This window comes from Capricornis sumatraensis, chromosome 14 (genome assembly GCF_032405125.1).
Source record: "Capricornis sumatraensis isolate serow.1 chromosome 14, serow.2, whole genome shotgun sequence".
NCBI lineage: Eukaryota > Metazoa > Chordata > Mammalia > Artiodactyla > Bovidae > Capricornis > Capricornis sumatraensis.
In genome coordinates, this window is record NC_091082.1 from 72,242,618 (window position 1) to 72,256,485 (window position 13,868).

Sequence of the window (13,868 nt, forward strand, 5' to 3'; positions counted from 1 at the left end):
TGATAAAAGACTTGTATGCAGAGTATATAAAGAACTCTCACAGCTCAACTCGTTTTCCTTGGTCCATGTGGTCTATGAAGGAAATTGGGGTTATTAGAGGTATTTGAGACTGTGGTTCCCAAACTCTAGTGCATCCAAGAACAGCGTTGCCAGATTTAGCAAGTAAAACACAAAAATATCCAGTCAAATTTATATTTTAGATAAACAGTAACTTTTTAGTATAAGACCCATGTAATGTTCAGGACAAATTTAACTAGGTGTCCTCTATTCTAAGTGGCAACCTTACCCAAGAATCACTTTGAGGCTTCTTAAGTGCCAATTCCCAGCCCAGCCCTACAGATCATCATTTAGCAGCTCTGGGACTTAGGAAGCTGCCCTCCTAACCAGCCTCCGGGGACTGTGACATGGGTGTCCAGGCCATACTTTGAGAAACACTGATGAGATTCTCTAAAAGAGTCATAAAAACTTCCACAAGAGCTTCTAGCTGTGCTCCTTAGAGTCATTCATATTCCAAATTCATATATAACATGGAATAGGAGGTTTTGCAAATATCCCTAGTGGCTCAGACAGTAAAGAATTTGCCTGCAATGTGGGAGAGCAGGGTTCACTCTCTGGGTACGGAAGATCCCCTGGAAAAGGGAATGGCTACCTACTCCAGTATTCTTGCCTGGAGAATTCCGTGGACAGAGGAGCCTGGCGGGCTACAGTTCATGGGTCTCAAAGAGTTGGACATGACTGAGTGACTAACATACTCCTTGAAATAATAGAGTGTTAAAGGGCAAAGCAAAGCAAAGCAAAACAAAACAAAATAACATCAATAACAAAAACTCTTGAAGGAATCCAACCAGGTACTGTATGTAAGTTTCCTGCCTTGTTCCTGGAAAAAGTGATCAGCCCCAGCAGACTGTGGCAAGCACCTCGTGCAACAGGACACACAAACTATTATGCATTTTTTTCCACTTATTTTCTTCAGGTCAAGTCACACAAGGTAAGATGCTTTGCTCTAAATCAGGCTCTGAATGCACCTCTGAATGCATTCCTTCCGAGGCACTTCAGGACTGGAAACCACCACGACCATTGCAAGAACCCCAGAGACAGTGGAAAATCACACCAAGGACAAGCCTTCAGCAGAGTGAAGACCAGAGAGCACAGGATGATGAGTGGACTTCTGCTCTACTCAGTGAAATTAACATATATAAGCTGCTATGAGTCATAAAGTTTTCCCAAAATAGGCTGCACTGTGAAAGCATGTCTATCCCGCAATGACTGCAGATTCCGCCCACTGGGACTAAACCTCAGCCGGAGAGAGTGCATCTCCACTCCAGCCACAGCGGCAAGGGTTTGAGGAGAAAACTCAACTCACTTTCCATCCACAGCCTCCACAATCTTGACCTCAATCTCCTGTTCATACAGGGTGCGTAACATCCGGTCTCGCCTGTCCTTTCTGCGCTTGAGGTTTATCATGAAAATCTAATACAAGAAGAAAAAAGGAAAAGAAATACAGATTACTCGGTTTTTATTTTAGGCTGTTGAAAAGCAAAGGAAGTATAAGGAACAAAGCTTTAGTTAGAATAAGGAGCGGAAAGGTTAGGGGAAATGGTGAAGATGTATTTATATTTCATATCGCGTCAGAAAGCTGTTCTTCAGGAGGCCAAAGGTGAATGAAACCCAAAACATATGAGACCAAGGGGAAGGAAGAAGTTTCTCAAGTGGCTAGATTTATCAAGACCTAAGTCTGCTAAGTGTTTGCGTTGGGCCAGTTCCTACACCTCAGTTTCCTCATCTGTAAAATGCAAGTAATACTGGTCCTATCACCTGGGTACAAAATATTAGCTATTCTTGTAATTTACATCCTCTGTAGAAAAATTTGAGGTCATTCCAAGAGTAAGAAAAATCTAGTCTTAACAAATTCCTTTTATTACCAAGAGTTCCAAACTGAATTATTAAGGTCTTAATTTTCGTAGCTTCTTTACCAGACCTCTTCAACTCTCTTAGACTTTTTCTGAAACAAGTAAAGAAAAAGGACTCTGCCCTTGGGAGTAGCCCTTTAGGGAGGGTCATAATTTCCATGTTACATGGATCTGAGGGAAGTCTTAGAGAGAAGACATGTACTGGTCCATGAAGTCCCCAAAATGTGCGTTCAGATTGTCCCCCATGAGGGCTGGGTCTTCCTGCAGCTCCTCGCAGTGGCCCTGAAATTCCCGATGACTGCAGTAACACACACCTATCATGAGGCTGCTACTGGGAGTTACACAGATAAGGAGGCCGGTCTGATTATTCCCAGATTTCAGGAGCCACAGAAGAACCCAAAGCCTCATGAAAGTTACAGGTAATGAAGTGCTTTAATAAGGTCCTTTTCTACCAGCAGTAATAAACTCACTTTGTACATTAAACTAGTCCTGAAAGAGAGGGAGGCTTCAGTTGCCAGTGAGAAATTCTGAATAGCATGGGAAAGCAGAAGCCTGCAGGAATAAGCTGGACAACACTGGCTTCATCCTAAAGACCCATCAAAATGACTCTGAGGAAGACATCTAATGCTACGGGATCCAGTTCCCTTGTTTGTAAAAAGAGGGAGTTGAGCAATCTTATCTTTCAAGGCCAATACAGATTGAATTTTCTATAATATGTGGTTTATTATAAAGCTTACATTATGTCTAGAATAAAGAAGTCATGTCATATAAGCAGGCTGGAGTTTTGACTTTACTGAGGGTTAAGCCATGGTTCACACAATCATTCTGAATGGAGTATCAAGATGTTATATGTTTTATCAGATCAAAAGCTGAATTAAGTAAAATTTCAACTCTTCCTTATAAAATATTCTCACTTCCATCCACTTATACAGCTCATGGAAAAGAACGGATGGGGGAGCAAGATGTCTTCTTTGAAAAAATCACCCATCTGAATCAGAACGCGGTGGATTAGGTATATATCATGATTTTGTTACCTCTACTGTTTATCTAACTGTGCAATTCTTTAAAAAAAAAATTTCTGTGGTAACTCTATTTGCCCTGTTACTTGGGATTTTATAACAACGAGTTGTGTTCATTTATGTCATTTTCTTCCTGTTTAGAATCCTACTGTGATGGGAACACGCTCCATCTCCTGATTGTAAGGCTATGGGAAGGAATGGGCATTTCCTCATGTGTACACATGGAGCTACCTGAGGTCACGCCAGGAGACCAAAACGAAACAAAAAACGAACAGAAATACAACAAAAAGTCCCCTCAGACCCAAGACCTCTAGTCTGGGAAGACTTTGGTAAATAATAATCCCGTTCGGGGTCCTGCCAGGACAAGTGCAATAAAAACTGCAGCTATGAAGGGAAAACACAGACAGCTTGCTCATACTTAGTGAATAGTAAACAGACAAAAAGCCACCCAGCCAAGTGCACCCAGACACCCCAACAAGGCCGCAGAGTACAGGGAAGGTTGAAAAAGCCCTGAAATCCCTTTTTCTACTATCCTATCTCTGTTCCAAACAGAGAGATGACTACCAGGGCTCAGGAGAGCAGAGTCCCCATGTCTGTATCTCCGTAGAGTTGGCCTTTTTCAGAAGGCTTCTAAAAGTGACCCAGTCCTTGCAAATGGAAGACCAGAGCTAGAAGATCCTGCTTTTGTCCCATGGTATTTGCTCTGATTTGATCCTCATTGGGATGTGTTTATAAAGGGAAAAATGAATATACATAAAGACCCTTGGGTTCTTTTACCTGCAGACATGAGAGTTAGTGAGAGCTGTAAGTAATATGTGGAAGCCAGTTCAGTATCTGGGGTAGGCCAACCTTTCAGAAGCCCTGACTGTTTATAAAACTATCTACACTTTAATTCTTCTCTATTTAGTCTAATTCATCTCTATTACACTTAAAACCATCTAATCTCATCTTGCCCTCTGCAGAAATAGCATGATAGTTTCTAACTCCTTTCCAATTAATATTCATGAAATACTCCTTTCCATTTCTGAAATCTGACAACAAATAAACTTTATAGAATAAACCCCAGCTTCCAGTTCCAGCAGGAATTTAAGATGGCTGTACTTTGGAGACCCATATGACATAGTCCAGGGAGATAAACAAGGCATTTTCATTCAGTGAATCAGTGGCAATGAGCATAGAGCACAAAGTTTGGCTTATAACATATCACAGATTCATGGAAAAGTTCCATCGTAGTTTGTGGATTCCCAAGGCACTGTCCCAGCCTCCAGATCATCAAGTCCCTGAACGTGGATCAGCAGTTATGTGACATGAGGGACCCATGAAGGATTCAGTAATTTTGGAGTCACAATTCTGAGCACATCACTAAGACAGGCATCTCGTTACATTTCTGCTCAATCGTTATACAACTAAAGTGTAATAATAAATATAGCCCTTGGAGCCTGCTACAAAAACAAATTTTAGAATGGGCTTCTTTTTTCTCTTTTCCTTTGTCCTCTAAACCCTGCCCTGTGATTTTTCCCATGGAAGAACAGCAAAGAGAAAATAAACCAAAAAACGTTCCAGAATGGTTTCCACTTACTCAGAATAAAGTTAAAGTCCTCTAATACCTAAAACATGTATCTTCTTTACCCTACCCTTGAGTCTTGATAAAACATGGCAATATCTGCTCTTAGAAAATATTACTTTCATGCCTAATTAGTAACATCTTTCTGACTCAATGATTAATTCACTTTTACCATGATGCTCCTTTTTAAAGATACGTGAATAATAACGCACAACAAAAACCGAGAACCTTTTCCAAGTTTCTTTTCAGCAGCCCAGCTGATCTGGCTGACTCTCAGACATGTGCCCAGGCTTGTTGTTCTGATATAAACATATAAACATGATGTACACATGCTCACACATACAGGTGCTCACCAACACAGACACCTTGCCTACCTCATCAAATCCCATCTTGTCTGGATATTTAGGGACAACTGAGACAAACTGGGAAGGTTCCATTGGAGGACCATCAACTGGAAGACACAAGAAACATACAGAGTGCTTTGTTAGTCAGAGTTTCAGAGAACAGCATCCTATTCACAGCCTGACCTCTGGAAACACAACCTGCAGGGTCAGGGTAGGGAATAACTGCTCAGTAGTTTTCCAGAGTTAAGTGGCTACACAAGAACCCCAACGGTCACTGTGCTGGTTTTGAGAGCACTTGTTTTTATGCAGATTGCAACATTTGCTCCATTTCCCTTAAGACCTATTTTTAAGAATATATGGAGGATAGTTTTAAAGATTTTTATTGGGGTATAGCCGATTAACAACGTTGTAATAGTTTCAGGTGGACAGCAAAGAGACTCAGCCATACATATACATGCATCCATGCTTCCCCCCAATCCCCTCCCATATAGCCTGCCATATAACATTGAGCAGAGTGCCATGTGCCATACGGTAGGTCCTTGTTGGTTATCCATTTTAAATATAGCAGTGCATACATGTGCATTCCAAACTTGGAAGGACAGTCAGGGTAATGATTAAGGGTGAAGCCTCTTGGAGTCAGATGATCTGGATCTAAACTTCGGTCTGTGAAGGTCTGGAGCAGATAGATGACCTCTCTAAGTTTGTTTCTTTCTTTGTGTGTAAAATCAGGATAATAAAAGTGCATGTCTTGGAGTGTTATAAAATTTAAATGACACCTACATGCAAAGCAATAACCACAGTAAATCAACACAGTAAATGCTCAGTAACTCCCAGTTACTACTCACAGTGGCCCGTGATGAAAGAACTCAGAAATAGGCTAGACTTTTTCTAAAGAATGCTTTTTTTCCTATACATTTAAAGTTGTAAAACTCTGGGACTACTTTTTTTTTTTTCTTCCATCCAGGCAGGTTTAGCTATAGGTACTCAAAAGACCTTTCATTTTAATATGAACAGGCTCCTCTGTCTATGGAATTCTAGTGGGTTGCCATTTCCTTCTCCAGGGGATCTTCCTCCGGACCCAGGGATCGAACTCACGTCTCCTGCGTTGCAGATGGATTCTTTACCATCTGAGCCACCAGGGAAGCCCCTGACTAACACACACCTCCAAGGGTCAGGCCACATCCCAGAACTTCGTACAGGGCTTACAAGGAAGTTTCCAGATGGGAGGGGTGTCACATCTCAAGTGATAAAAGTTTTCTTTATTTCATATTTCAAAAAAGCTTTATTTAGAAAAGCTTATATATATGTTTTAAAGATTAGAAATAATATTGGTTAAAGAGCCCAAGAAGATCTTGAAGATTTTTGTATGCACAAAGTCTAAGTACTCACTTGGTTTTCCTTGAAGACGCAATACAAGGAAAATGCTACATGAGAGCAGGTAAATGGGTTGTTTGAGCAACTATTGTTGATGGCCATTGCTGCTGTCTAGCAATATCCATGCCCCTCTATTTCAGGTATATGAAAGGGGCTTCTTCATCTTGAAGTTAGTCATGGCCATATGAGTTGCTGCTATTCAGAACTACAAACTCTCCTCCCATGCTCCCTACTCAGCCCCACCACAATGATCTTAGTAGCCAATGTTGATATGGAAAAGGCAAAAATTTGAAGCAGCCTAGAATGGGGTCGCACAGAGTCGGACATGACTGAAGTGACTTAGCAGCAGCAGCAGCAGAATGAGGTGCCGGAGAAGGCAATGGCAACCCACTCCAGTGTTCTTGCCTGGAGAATCCCAGGGACAGGGGAGCCTGGTGGGCTGCCGTCTATGGGGTCGCACAGAGTCGGACACAACTGAAGCGACTTAGCAGCAGCAGCAGAATGAGGTGCCAACACGTGGAAATGAGATTTCAGCATTCTCTATGACATATCCCAGCATAACTTCAGCTGTCCTGATTGAGATACTGTCCAAAGAATATTTTTTGTTTCACTCACCCTTTATTGGGATATTAAAGAGAAACCACGACATCCAGTTTCTCTTATGATCAAGTCACGTGAAACTGTAGAAACTAGTGAAACAGATTTCCTAAGCCAAACACAAGAGATGATCTTATTATTTCAAACCTGACCCTTACCATCACATTTCTATGAGTACACAGTGAGTGTGTATCTGTTTCCATTAGCAGCCCAGAACATTTTGGTTCTTCCTGCTCCACCCAACTCCATTAATTTCTTTTAAAATCAACAAATGTTGATTGCAGGGTCACCATGTACAGGGGTAGGTTTTACAAGCAAAAAACCTTAACATACCAACTCCTTACCATTCATGTTGTTTGAGGAGCTGTCTAGCCCTCCCTCCCTGGGCCTTAGACTTCAGAGGAGGGTAAATTTTGGTCTCCCTGTTGGTCTCTGTTGGTCTCCATTTGGGTTGCCTGGCTTTAACGTTTCAGCTGAAGGGTCTGCTTTTAGCCACTTTGCTTCCATCAAACATGGGTAGTCATTGTGTGCACAGGACAAGTATCCCCCCAAAAGGCACAAGTGGCTGGTCCTGAAAGCCACCACTGAGCAGAAATATGAGAGACACAGGCCTGGGTTTTGTAGCTGAAGGTCGAGTTAAGCCATAGGGAAAAACAGATGATATTAATTAGACCTAAAAGGTGACTATGTGGGGAGAAGGGATGCCTCTTTGCTGTCATCAGACATCCCAGCTTCTGTTCTGGGTCATTTCTGACTCCATCAACCAGAGTTAATTCAGTCCCTCATTGAATCCCTCCCTATACGCGTCCTCAGCGTACTACCACCAGGTGGGATGTGCCTCATTGGTGCCGGAATTGTTTCAAGATTTAGGAATAACAATAATAGCTATTGGTATAGTGATCTACTACCCACTGCACTCTGGGCTACACTCTGGATATATATATTCACATTTATTTAATCTTCACAACATGTTCCACAGGCCAGGTCCCTGTTTTTACAGATAGGCAAACAAAGGGTTAAATAACATGCTTAAGGTCACAGAGCTGATAGAGCTGGTATTTGACCCTAGTGAACCCTTAACTCCCACTCTACCCTGCCCCCAAAGCTAGACCTTGGTAGCCACTGGCCTCAAGTTGGCCTTGGGCAATGGGGCTGAGCTCACAGAACCTCAGTTGGTAAGTCCTTGCTCCTGGGTGATGACCACGTGTTGCTCTGTCATCTACCCTGGAACAAACTCCACCCAAAGAACAGAGCACCAGCCCAGTCATGCCCAGAAAAGCATTTGCAAGATTGTGCCAGGACCAAATCCTAACACTTCTTCATAGTTTCTCCTGGACTTCTTCCATGGCTGCAACCACCACCCTAGCTCAGGTCCTCATGCACATGTCTGGGCTGTTTTAACACCTTTCAAATGGCACCCCACTCCAGCACTCTTGCCTGGAAAATCCCATGGATGGAGGAGCCTGGTGGGCTGCAGTCCATGGGGTCGCTAAGAGTCGGACACGACTGAGTGACTTCACTTTCGCTTTTCACTTGGATGCATTGGAGAAGGAAATGGCAAGCCACTCCAGTGTTCTTGCCTGGAGAATCCCAGGGATGCGAAGCCTGGTGGGCTGCCATCTATAGGGTCGCACAGAGTCGGACGTGACTGAACCAACTTAACAGCAGCAGCAAACACTTGTATGCTCTTTGTCTTGCTCATTATAACTCATTATGCACACTGTGGCCAAAACAGTCTTCTTCCTTAGGCACTTCTCTATTCTTGACCATACAGTCACGCTCGGCATTTAGGTGCTTTACAACTTGTTAAGTGATTCGTTAAGGATTTCCCTGTAGCTCAAACAGTATAGAATCTGCCTGAGATGCAGGAGACCAGGATTTGATCCCTGGGTCGGGAAGATCTTCTGGGGAAGAGAATGGCAATCCACTTCAGTATTCTTGCCTGGAGAATTCCATGGACGGGGAAGCCTGGTGGGCTCCAGTCCATGGGGTCGCAAAGAGTTGGACGTGACTGAAGCAACTAACACACACAAGTGATGTCCTAGTCACCAGGTCATTTTATCTTCACTTTTATTGGAGGGCAGGGTGTGCTGTTTGGGGCTTCCCAATGGCTGGTGGTAAAGAACCCGCCTGTCAATGCAGGAGATGGAAGAGACTCAGGTTTGATCCCTGGGTTGGGAAGATCCTCTGGAGAAGGGCATGGCAACCTACTCCAGTATTCTTGCCTGGAGAATTCCACGGACAGAGGAGCCTGGTGGGTTTCAGTCCATAGCGTCGCAAAGGGTCAGACACAACTGAGCAGCTGAGCATCCATGCTTGTACTCTTTGTCTTGATAGATGTAAAAACTGAGATCAGGACTCCCAGACAGAATCTTGCCCGAGTTCAAATAGTGAGTGACTGGCAGAGCTGGAACTCAGTGTTTGGATCCTTTGACTTCAGATGCAATATTTTAAACAATCTTTACATGACACTCTGTTGTCTCAAAATGTCATTACCGAGAAGAGGCACCTAAGCTAGCCCATTGCCTCATGCTGATTTGTCCAACCAATCTTCTCATGCCTCACAACCCATTTTCCACTATCCCCTTGACAAGATCAAGCCTCTGGTCATACGTCCCTCAATTTTCTATCCAACTCCTACTGTACTAAATGAGCAAATACCTGACAGTGATGGTCAGGGCTTTTAGAAGTGTTAGCAGTTGTTTTTATATACTATCTCCACCCAATCCAAACTCTTCTACTCTGATCTCTAGAAACTCCAGTCTGAAATTCATAAACTCCCTGATATCTTCAGTCCCTTCACTTTTTCTGAATGTCTCTTTGCCTTTTTGTTTAGACCAAGACTTGGCTTTCCTTTGAGGTCACTGCCTCCCTTTCAGCTGTTGGTCTGAAAGCTGATCTTCCTCACGTCCTCCAACTCACTCCAACCAGTTTCTCTTCCATTCTTCAAAGCCCCAGCTTCTTTGAAGCCTGTTGCAGGGCTCGGTACCTCCTATTCATGCTCCCTCAGCCACCGACTCCCAGTCTCACTACCCCGCCACCAGTCTCAGAAACAGCATCCACGCGGTGATCCAACGCCAGCAATCCAGCACCAGCGGTCATTCTTCCAGTGACCCACCACACTCTCCTCATCCATCACGCCCTTCTTGTTCTCACTCCTGTCAGTACCCAACCTAGATTTCACGGTCTACAGCTCTAACCATCCCTTGGAAGGACCCTTCATTCTCTTCCACTGATCTTGCTTGGTAAAACTCCAATCCTGGTTCAACCCAACTGTTCTCTTCCCACCAAGAACGCTGAAGAGAGAAATTCACACTGTTGTGCGGACTGAGGGACTTCAAAATTACAACCACAGATGTCAAATTGGCACTCGATACTGCCAAATGATGCAATTATGCTTCCACAGTAAACTTACTTTCCCACTCTCTGAGAGGTCTATTTTATGCCTTGTCCTCTCTCCTGAAATCTTCAACATCTCTCTTGAGCTGATGACTGGATCACATATGTAACGGAGAAAACGTTTAAAACCCAGTTAGACCTATCTTTCCCTTCCACATCAAACCCAGCTGCCTCTCTCCCTACATACCCTGGCTTCCCGTCTGCTACAGCATCCCTGTTCTATCTGGAACTTGTTTTCCCAAGGGCCTTAAATTATCTTCTTTTCTACATCATTAAATTCTCCCTGTGTTTTGGACTTTTCTCATTAGCATACAAACAAGTTAAAATCTGATCTTAAAAAAAAAAACTTAAAAGACAACACACGATGAAACAAAACAGCCTCTTCCCTTGATTTTTCACTCTCTTACAGACACTACCCTATTTCTCTATCTCCCATGCCAACCAGAGTCCACTTTCTCATCTCCCCATGGCTCTCTCTTCCGCCCACTCCAGTGACTTTGTCCTCATCATTGCACTGAAGTAATTCTTATCAAGGTCATCACAGATGTCTATCTGAGAGAACCAGTGATCAGTTCCTTATCCTCATTTTACTTGACTTCTCAAAAGCAGCTGGTTCCTTCTTGAAATGCTGGCTGTTTGTCTCCCCGCCCCCGCACCCCCCGGATCTGTCCTCTTCCTTCTCTATGCTCTCCAGCCAAGCAAGTTCACACTGTTCCATGGCTTCGAATAGCTTTTTAATGCTGATGACTCTCAAGGGTCTGTTTCCAACTGGAGTCTCTTCCCTGAAGTCTAGACTCACATATTCAAATGTCTCCTAATCTCTCCATTCAGATGTCTAATATATATCTTAAGCTTACATGGCCACAACTTCCCTTCCAAGTCTTTCCCCATAAAGCCTCTCCAATTTCATTAAACGATACACTAGGCCAAACTCCTGGAGTCATCTTTGATTCCTTTCTTTCCTTCATGGGCTGCATCCAGGTCTCTGTAATTCCTGTTGGCTCTACCCTCAAAATATATCCCAAATCCACCTGCTTGTCATCACCTCCCGGCTACAGTTTGCATTCCAACCACCATTATTTCTCACCAGGAGAGATGTATTGGCCCCTTTACATGCCAGTATCCACACCACAGCATGAATGATTTATCTAAATATATAAACCACATCATGTCACTCTCCCTCCCCCAACCACATGGAATCCTATTACTCTCAGAATAAAACTCTGAATTCCTTGCTGTGGCCACAGGCTGTGCATGGTCTAGAGAGGGTCGAGGACAGATTCCAGGGACTAGAGCAAAGGGATGGTTTAGGGATGATTCAAGAGCATTACACTGATTGTGCACTTTATTTCTATCACTATTACATCAGCTCCACTGCAGATCATCGGGCATTAGATCCTGGAGGCTGGGGGCTCCCGCTGTGGAGGAAAAGAAGAGAGGGCTCTGGCCAGCCTCTCTGAGCTGACATCTACTTGGAGTCAAGACTGATAGTCATGCAATGGGGCTGATAAGGGAAGGCACATTACCAAGCATCGAATGGAGTCCTAATAACAGGAACACTCTCAGTCTTTTGGAGTTGATGTCTGTTCTTTTATGTGCTCCTCTCAACCCTGCAAAGTCAGTGTTCTTATCCTTACTCCACAGATAAAGGAACTAAAGCTTTGAGAGATTGTTCGGTAAAGCGTCTGTCTACAATGCGGGAGACCTAGGTTCGATCCCTGGGTCGGGAAGATCCCCTGGAGAAGGAAATGGCAATCCACTCCAGTACTATTGCCTGGAAAATCCCATGGACAGAGGAGCCAGGTAGGCTACAGTCCATGGGGTCGCAAAGAGTCTGACTCGACTGAACAACTTCACTTTCACTTTCTCTCTGCCTACATGACACAGCCTGAGTTCAAGTCTGTGAGTCTAACTTCATGATCAGAGCTCTTTGCGACACAGGTTTTATTCATTTGCTCATTGTTTCATTGTCTGGTCATGCATTCAGCAAATATTTGTCTGTTACCAATTATATATCAAGGACTGTGCTAGGTGTTTGAGATAGAAGGCAATAAGATACTGCCCTTGGCCTCTGGGTGACTGATGTTTTGCAGACACGGTCCTGTGTAAATACAGTAGGAGACCTTGCTATTTAAAGGGATCTTCTGATGAATCTTTATTATTATTATTGCCCTTCTTACCTTCTGGTCCTAACTATGTTTCTTAAAAGAAACATTTCTGTTCTTCTCTGTGTCCCTGATTTTTAATTACTTCTCAAACACTTTAAATTCTGAGCCAGCCTTTTCTGAAACCATCCTTTTTATGGAAATTAGCTGAAAAAACTCACTGGACTCTTTTTCAGTCCCTGTCTCACCTGAACTTCCTTCTATATCTCATGTTCCTATTTTCTTAAAATTCTATGATATCACATTATCTTGTTGATGAATCCCCACTTAACATCTTTAGACTTGATAGAACTTAAGTGTCAGATTCATCTCTCCATCTATCCAGTGGGCAGTTTGTTTATTTATTCAACAAAGATTTGCTGAGTGCCTCCTAGGCAGCAGGGGATGGGTTCTGTCTTGAGACTAACATGAAACAATGAATTTATTGCCTGGGGTTGAGGAGCAGGAAACAGCTATTCACAGGCCACTCAAGGTTTCAAAATGAACTCATGATTTTTCTTTGTAAACGTCTTCTTAAATCTACATGTGTTTAACATTCCTGCAGTCATTCCAGACATGCAAGGAAGAACTTAGAAGCTTCCCTCAGTCCCTCTTCTGCTCATCCACAAACCTTTGGCTAAGTCTTTTCAAGTCTATGTCATAAGGTTCATCTCTGTTCTCACTGCTCCTGTCCTAGCTCAGACCCTCACCACCTTCTGCCTAGTTTACCACGTAATAGCCAAAATCTTCACCTCTGACCTGAGCCCAGCATCCAGTGCCCTAGGCTGCAGCTATACTTCTCTCACCAAGAGACTGACCTTTCTAAAGCCAGATTTTAACCTGACGCTTCACTGCTAAAATCTCTTTAGAAGCTCCCCTCCCTTCAGGAAAAGTCCAGAGGTCTTTCTAACTGAGCTTCTGCCCACGTTCCAGCCCTGCTTTCCACTGTGCCTCCCCAGTCACACCCACTGCCCACGTACCCGCCTCCTACACGCTAGTGATGAATAACAGAGTTTCCCAGCGATGGAGTGAAGATTCAATTATGCAAATGTTCCCTCCTCTGCATAGCCATTTCAAAGATTCTCCCCCAGGCAGAGTATATTTGTTACTTTCTCTTTTAAATACCGCTGCACATTATACATAATAATTAGTGTAGCCCCTGATTATCAAGCATTTACCAGTTCTGACATCATGTCAGACCCATAGGCAATATGACACAGTGTTTAAGAACCTGAGTTTTGGAGATAGCAATATGGGCTCAAATCCCAGTCTGTCATTTATTTAGCAGAATGATCTAGAGTAAGATACTTACATGCTTTACACCCCAATTTCTTCATCTTTAATAGCAGGATAACAAAACCCCTTTCCTTGAGTTATTACAAGGATTAATGAGACAAAGTACAAAAAATGTTTAGCATGATATCTGTTATATCATAAGCTATTATTAAGTTGAAGTTGTAATTACTGTTTTTGTTAATATACTTTTTATATATATCATGGGGAATTGGCCCCCAAAT

At 43.1% G+C, this 13,868-nt stretch overlaps 1 protein-coding gene across 1 annotated transcript in view; it reads right to left on the reverse strand.

Moving 5' to 3' along the window:
• The window catches only part of COLGALT2 (collagen beta(1-O)galactosyltransferase 2), a 113,606-nt gene that overhangs the window by 13,498 nt on the left and 86,240 nt on the right, over positions 1 to 13,868 (reverse strand). The window contains exons 7-8 of the mRNA XM_068986301.1: positions 4,868 to 4,944; positions 1,364 to 1,470 (exon numbers count right to left, since the gene is read on the reverse strand). Coding sequence (XP_068842402.1) covers positions 1,364 to 1,470; positions 4,868 to 4,944 — 184 coding nt within the window. The remainder of the gene's footprint in view (positions 1 to 1,363; positions 1,471 to 4,867; positions 4,945 to 13,868) is intronic.